General features: G+C 50.6%; 1 protein-coding gene across 1 annotated transcript; it reads right to left on the bottom strand.

Annotated features, from left to right (window-relative positions):
- Positions 1 to 1,066: 1,066 nt before the first annotated feature.
- Positions 1,067 to 6,252, bottom strand: LOC127566334 (uncharacterized). The gene is made up of 2 exons (XM_052008358.1): positions 4,455 to 6,252; positions 1,067 to 4,350 (listed from the first exon to the last, which is right to left on the bottom strand). The coding sequence occupies exons 1-2, from the start codon at positions 6,250 to 6,252 to the stop codon at positions 1,067 to 1,069; spliced, it is 5,082 nt and encodes a 1,693-aa protein (XP_051864318.1).
- Positions 6,253 to 7,942: the final 1,690 nt, after the last annotated feature.

Here is a 7,942-nt window from a genome sequence, read left to right as displayed (position 1 = left end):
GGCAAACCGTTGGTGCTCGGCAGGAGGCCAGGTAGGATGATGTGAGGATACACATCAGTGCCGAGCACCAGGGACACCGTCGATGGCTGGAACCAGCGTTCGTCGGCGAGCGTGATACTGCGGAATTGCTCCAAGTTCTCGCCATCGACGGGTCGGAGGGGGGTGCGGCTGCAGAGTTGCGAGTCCACCTGCAGCAGCACCTTTCGACGGAACTCGGATGTCCGTGAGCGGATGATCGCCGTGCAGACGCCTTCCGTACCAACGCGGGTGACGGATAGCCGGTAGGCTGTTGCCAAAGATGCGCTGATACGGCTGGTCGCGCGCGCACGGGTCGATCAGCGCTCGCATCTCAAATGTTTTGCATCCGGTGTCGATCAGGATGTTGGCCGTCGGAAGTATGCTCACAGCCTTGTCCTGCAGCAAGGATGCGAGCGACGTCGGAAAAGCCTCCTCGGACATCGGCGAGGCCGGTCGATGGGGTGACGGCGAGCGGGAGCGTGACCGTGGCGAGCGTGGCCGTGGCGAACGCGGCCTTGGCGAGCGCGGCCTTGGCGAGCGCGGCGAGGCGAGCGGCCTTGGCGAGCGCCTTGGCGAGCGTGGCCTTGTTGGGGTTCGGGACCGGGTGGAGACCGGTTGGTCTTCGCCTCGTCGCTGACGGTTGGGGTGAGCGCTGCGAGCCTCCTTGAAATGCAGCAGTGTGTGGTGATCCCCCCGACACACCCTGCACCTTCCCGCGCTGCGGCAGAATTGCCCGGAGTGCTGGTGGGCCAGACAGTTAGAGCAGTACTTGTTGATGAGTACTGCTCTCAACCGTTTCTCCGCCGTCAGCCTCAGGAATCGCTGACATTTCCGGAGTGGTGGATCCCACGGCACACGCGACACCGGAACGAGTTGGTGCCAGCGGGGCGGTTCTGATGGGTGGATGCGTGCGATGGCATACTACATGAAACGAAAACAAAAAAGAAACAAACGATTATTGTAATAGCCTCTTTGCAATGTCAATGACACACGGAACAGGACAGCATAGGACAACACAGGACGACGAATAAGAATACAGGATAGGATGTTATTCGTCCTTCAGTCCTTCTGACGTGGAGGGGTCTGTCTTGCTGTCCATCGGGAGTAGAATAAGTTTGGCAACGGGTCTTCGGATGGTACCCCGCGCCGTGAGCACATCTACCACTCGAACCTTGGCGTCGGTGCCTGGACACGTCGTCAGCACCCGTCCTAGGCGCCATTCGTTAGAGGGGAGGTTGTCTTCCTTTATGACGACCATGTCACCGATCCGAAGGTTCCGGGTAGGGGATTGCCATTTCGTCCGTTTGTGCAGCTCCTTCAGGTACTCATCTTTCCAACGGAAACAAAATTGTTGGTGAAGAGCCTTCAGTCGCTGCCATCGATTGAGGATGGAGGTGGCCGGTTGGTTAATTGGTGGTTCCAACACCGAAATAAGAGGGCCACCTATGAGGAAATGGCCAGGAGTGAGCGCTAGTAAGTCCGCAGGATCCTCGGACATAGGGGAAATCGGCCTCGAGTTCAGGCAGGCTTCGATCTTAGCGAGAAGAGTGGACAACTCTTCGAACGTATATTTCGAGGTGGAGGTCGCCTTGTAAAAGAGTGCCTTAAAACTCTTTACGCCGGCTTCCCATAAACCACCCATATGCGGGGCGCCCGGCGGGTTGAAGTGCCAGGATAGGCTCTTGTGGGCATGTTGTGCGATGATGCACTCCCTCGTCGCTTCCAAGAAGTCGTTGGAGATCACCTTGTCAGCTCCAACGAAGGTTTTCCCGTTGTCCGAGTACATTTGGTGTGGACACCCGCGCCGTGCGATGAAACGGGAGAATGCGGCCAGGAATTTCTCCGTCGTGAGATCCGATGTTGCCTCCAAGTGGATCGCCTTCGTGCTGAAGCACACGAAGACGCAGACGTACCCTTTGGTGATGAGGCAGGCTCGGCCAGTGTAATTCTTTATTTCGAATGGGCCGGCGAAGTCGACTCCAGTGTGCGTGAAAGGTCTCGAGTAGGACGCCCTTTCCTTGGGCAAGTCCCCCATCATTTGGGTCTGCAATCTCTTCTTGTAGATGACGCAGACCTTGCAGGAGTTGATGGTGGATTTAACGAGGACCTTCAATTTGGGAATCCAGAACCTGGAACGGATCAGCCGCATAACGACTTGGTTACCCCCATGTAAGGATATACGATGGGTGAAACGAACCAGTAGTCGTGCAAAGGACGAGGAATACGATAGGATGATTGGATGACTCTCATCGTAACGCAGCGAGTGGGACGCCCTCAGACGCCCACAGGCCCGTAGAATCCCCTTGCCATCGAGGAAAGGGTTCAAGTTTCGGATTGAACTTGAGGAAGGAACCTGCTGCTTGGACTGCAGACATTGGTATTCTTGTGGAAAAGTGTGACGTTGAGCCATGACGATTAGCCGCTCTTGGATCCGTGACAGCTCATCCGCCTGAACCACGGTAGAGCTTGGAACTGCCAACTTCCGACTCCTATCGATGAATCGGAGAACATAGGCAGACGTGCGCAGTGCCCTGCCAAACTCAGAGAACTTGCTCAGGAAGTCGGGAGTCGGAGGTATCTTAGCGACGTTGCACTTAATCCGCTGCTCCAGCAGAGTCTCCGGAATGGGACTTGGAGAAGTTGGCCATTGATCCGACGGGAGATGAAGCCACTCTGGTCCATGCCACCACAAAGGATTACGAACCAATTCTTGTGGCAGGACACCACGGCTTGCAAGATCTGCCGGATTGTGCTCGGATCGCACATGCGACCAGTTCTTGGCGTCGCTGGCTTGGACAATCTTGGCCACTCGATTGGCCACAAATGTTGTCCATCGGCAGGGTGGCTTGTTCAACCAGGCGAGAACAATTGTTGAGTCGGTCCAAAAGAAAGTCTGGAAACTTTCTGCTGGCAGATTCAGGAGGAGGGCTGCAGATAACTCAGCCAACAGGACTGCGCCACAAAGCTCCAGACGTGGCACTGAGAGAGACTTGACCGGAGCCACCTTTGTCTTCGCAGTAAGGAGATGTGTGGAAACCTTGTTCGCCGTCTCCACACGGACATAGATCGCTGCTCCATACGCCCGTTCTGACGCATCACAGAATCCGTGGTACTGGAGCTTCACTCGTGTCTGGAATTGGACCCATCTTGGAATCCGGATCTTTCCCAGAGCAGGATAGCTCTGGAGGTACTCCTTCCATTGGAGTGAAAGATCCGTGGGTAGATGCTCGTCCCATTCGAGCGTTCTCAGCCAAATCTCCTGCATGAAGATTTTGGCTCGGATAACGAAAGGGGCCAGCCACCCGGCTGGGTCGAAAAGCTTAGCGATTTGCGAGAGCACTTCCCTCTTCGTGTAGGAGTCCTGATGGGCAACTTCTGGTGGCATGAAGAAGAACTCGTCATCGTGAGCTTGCCACCTGATGCCCAGAGTTTTCGCCGTACTAGAGTCTTCGAGTTCGAGGAAGTCTTCTCGTAGTAGATGGTCCTTTGGAATGTCCTTCAGCACGCTCTTATGGTTCGACGTCCACTTCCTCAGCGGGAAGCCAGCACTGTCCAGGGCTGCACACACTTCCGTAATGGTCCGGATGGCCTCCTCTCTTGTGTGTGTCCCCGCTAGGACGTCGTCCACGTACATGTTGTTGGAAATGACACGGCTTGCGAGAGGATACTCCAAGCGTATGTCATCAGCAAGTTGCTGAAGGACTCGTAGAGCCAGGAAAGGCGCACAGTTGACACCGAATGTCACCGTGTTCAACTCAAAGTCACGGATCACACCGTCCGACGTGCGGAACAGAATTCGTTGGAACGGTGTGTGCTTTGAGTCCATGAGGATTTGGCGATACATCTTCGTTATGTCCGCATTGAACACATATCGATAGTATCGCCATCGGAGGATCTGCAATGTGAGATCCGATTGGAGAATGGGCCCTGAATGAAGGATATCATTCAGACTCTTGCCATTTGAGGATGGACAAGATGCGTTGAAAACGACCCGCACCTTCGTTGTGGTGCTATCTGGTTTGAACACGGCGTGGTGAGGCAAGTAGAAATTAGGAGTCGTGCCAATCGCCTGAGGCGATATGGGTGTCATATGACCCAAGTCCACGTACTCCTGGAGAACGGCATTGTACTGTTCCTTTAGAGAATCGTTTCTTGACAAACGATTCTCGTTCTTGAGGAATTGAGCCAACGCTATAGATCTGGAATGACCCAGTTCAATGCCATCGGGCTTCCGGAATGGAAGAGTCACCCGATATCTGCCACATGTGCTACGAGAAGTAGTCTTAACGAAGTTTTCTTCGCAAACGAAGTCTGACTCCTTTATCAGCTTCGCTGGAATATCCTCCACCTCCCAAATTTGGAAAGTAGGCTGTCGAGCTGTTCGTCTGCTTGGAGGGCGACTCTTGTCGAAAACGCAGAAACAGTTGTCGACATACTCTGGGAGACGGGGCCGGTAAGAATCCAGCCAAACACGGTTTCCTGCCCAAGGAGTGAGCCACAAATGTTTGGCCGGGAGCCGCTCAAGATGACCGACGGAAGGATATCCGCGCCAATTAGTACATCGATCTGAGCGCTCTTGTAGAAATGTGGATCTGCCAGTTCTATCGCTGGTAGATCCTTGAGGAAAGTTCGCGGCATATCGAAGGAGGGCAGTTTGCCTGCCAACTGTGGAATTACGAATGCCGAAGTCTCGATATGGAGCCTCGGCTTCGTCGGAGAACCAATGCTGAAGTGACATAACTTCTGCGATTGGGCCGCAACTGCGTGATTTAGCCCGGATACCTGGGCTCGCACGGACTGGAAAGGCAACTTAATGCGTTGGAACAAACGCTCAGAAATGAAGGTCGCTTCGGACCCGGAATCAATTAACGCACGTGCGGTATATGTAGTGCCCAAGTGGCAAACATTGATGACCGCCGTGCCGAGAAGGACATTCTGAGCATTATTAGCAAAGAAATTCTGCACATTTGTTGCCGTTGGATTTGGAGTGGACTGTATATTGGAGGAAGCAGAAGAGGCACCATTGTGGGCACTGTCACCCCGATGGAGAAGAGTGTTGTGCCGCCCTTTGCATGTAAAGCAATTGTGCGCACTCGTACACTCTCGGAGTTGGTGACCTCTTGCGAAACAGTTCAAACAGAGACTTTTCTGTTTGATGTATGTCATTCTTTCGTTGACCGACATTTGCAAAAAACGCGGACACACCCGGACAGGGTGATTCTCCTTTGAGCACAAGTCACACGATTTGCCTTTCGGAGTGACTCGGGCCTCAAAGGAGTTGACTCGCTTTGAATTCTGCGGACGGGATGGCCCTGCAGTCGCGATCTGTGAATTGGCAGTCTGTTTTACGTCCTCAATCGCTTCGAGCGTACGGTAGCGCTCATTGAGGAACGTGCTCATATCCTGCCATGCGGGAATTTTCGCTTTGTCCACCAACGATTGCTCCCACAACGAGAGTGTGAGCTTGGGAAGTTTGGACGAGCAGAGGAAAACAAGGATGCAATCTGCGAACGGGCTACAGACGGAAATGTCTGAATGCTCAAGAGCGGTCAAGCAACGCTGAATCGTGCTCTGCAGCTCCTTGATAGCTGCTCCCGACTCTTGGGTAACCGTGGACAGGTTAAACAGGATCTTCAACTGGCTTGTTATTAACAAGCGCTTGTTCTCAAAACGTTCGCAGAGAGCACCCCAAGCCGACGCGAAACCATCGTTCGTCAGCGGAAATTTGGCTACTATTTCATTGGCCTCATCTGCGGTCTTCGAATTCAGATGGAAAAGTTTCTCGACCGGAGTCAACCTTGGATTGTTGACATAGATGGCCGTGAAAAGATCACGGAAAGTCGGCCACCGCAAGTAATCCCCACGGAAAACTTCGGTGTCGACTGGAGGGAGCCGGCAGCCACTGGAGTATACAGGAGGAACGGATGCTTCACTCCTGCTGGACCCGGAAACCTGGGTAATTTGCCCCTTAACACGGGCGAGACACCGCTCGTACACTGCATAGCAGTGATCGTATTTTGCCTCCATCGCCTGTGTGCCTTCACTGTCGCCGTCTTGATGCAGTGCATCAGCGCATGTGGAATAAGCGGCTTCGACATTGTCCCAGAGGACTTGCAGCCGGTCACGACGGATTTCGTACGTGTGTACATTGTCATCTTCGGCTGCAGGCCCTCTGACCCGACTCTCGAAGTGCACCAGTCTGTCAGAGACGGCGACGAAGTTGCTGAGAGCCATTGCACGGGTTTTGCTAAATTTAGCTTGGACGGAACGGGTAGTTGCCTGACTACGTAGAGCAGTCGAAGATGTACGCAACAGCGGAGTCTTTGCAGAAGCAGACGGCGACGGACGATCGACCTTTACTCGGAGTTGAGCGGCAGGTGTGGCGGATTTGGACCCCGAAGGAGCGGGCGAAGCGGACGACAGGCGACGAGATGTGGTCGGAAGCTTTAACGAGTGTTTTGAGTCCTTTTCGCTCTTTTGGCTCTTGGACATACTATGCTTCGGCAGTCACTTTAGAGTCTTTTCTCAACAAAGACTCACGGTAAAGCGGACAGCCGAAAGCAAGCACAAATGGAAAAGAACTTCGGCTGTCACAGGATAGTGAGCAAAGCCGACACAAGAAAACAGACGAGGAACAAAATCGCTGTTGGAAAAACAAAAAATGTTTGAGTAAAACACAAACAGCAGCGTTAATCTTTATTTCTCGATGTGATTGCTGCTGTTTATATACGTATACGGAAATGGCTAATATATGTATATACGTATATGTGTGTGATATATGTGTGGATATATGTGTGTATATATGTGTGTATATATGTGTAATAATGGATAATATATATATATGTGTGTGTATATATGTGTAATAATGGATAATATATATATATGTGTGTGTATATATGTGTATATATATATGTGTGTGTATATATGTGTTTATATATGTGTGTAATAATGGATAATATATATATATGTGTAACAATGGATTTTGAAAATACTGTATAGTTTCAATATTTTCGGACCATATACGGAGTGTATATGTGTGTAAGTGTCGTGTATGGAAATGTACGTGTGTATGTGTGTTGTGTGTGGATGTATATATGTCGTATGTATATGTGTGTATATATATATATGTATATATATATATGGAGTGTAGTGGATCTACGCGCGTTTGCTATGAGGGGAGCAGCTCTCTTGTTATTTGAATATAACCAAAGAGAGCTTGCCTACACAGGAGTGTGTTAAAAGAAAACAGACAAACGCGATACGACAGAAAAAGAAATAGCAAAGTACACACAACCGCGGCCAAAAACGGAAAATAGTAGCGAACTCTTTTAAACTGTATAGATACTTACACATACATATACATATAAGGATATATATATATATATATTGTGCCAAGTATACACAAAGTAGAAAAGATGGCTGAGAAAATGCAGGTCGAACGCTTATGTACTTATATATATGCTGTGTTACATATATATAAGTTACAAGGGAAAAAAAAATATGGCGCGAACACGACACTTGCACAAATGTATGGGGAAAAAAAATAAAGTGTATTACTTATCTTGTCAACCAATGCTATTGCTGGGGTCGAGCGATGGATCCGGCTCGAAGGACCAAAATGTGTAGGGGGGCGACGCTTGTTGAAGTAATAACACTTTCACTTTTAATTAATATTATGAACTTGAAACTTGGTGTTTTATTTCACTTGAAACTATTACATGTGTTGTTGTGCAGAAGAAAATTTGAACATAAGTAGTAGGCGGAATGGAAAAAAGCACTAAAAAGGGCAGGGTGACCATCTTCAGAGGAAACCAAGAGCAGTGTGTCTGTGCGTATGACACGGTCACACGCACAGTATACTAGCTTTGTCGCTATCGATAACTCTCGATCGCGACCACACTGTCAGCTGGCCTGAGTGGTCACA

This window comes from Drosophila albomicans, unplaced genomic scaffold (genome assembly GCF_009650485.2).
Source record: "Drosophila albomicans strain 15112-1751.03 unplaced genomic scaffold, ASM965048v2 ctg28_pilon, whole genome shotgun sequence".
Classification (NCBI taxonomy): Eukaryota; Metazoa; Arthropoda; class Insecta; order Diptera; family Drosophilidae; genus Drosophila; species Drosophila albomicans.
This window is presented reverse-complemented; position numbering and strand designations above follow the sequence as displayed.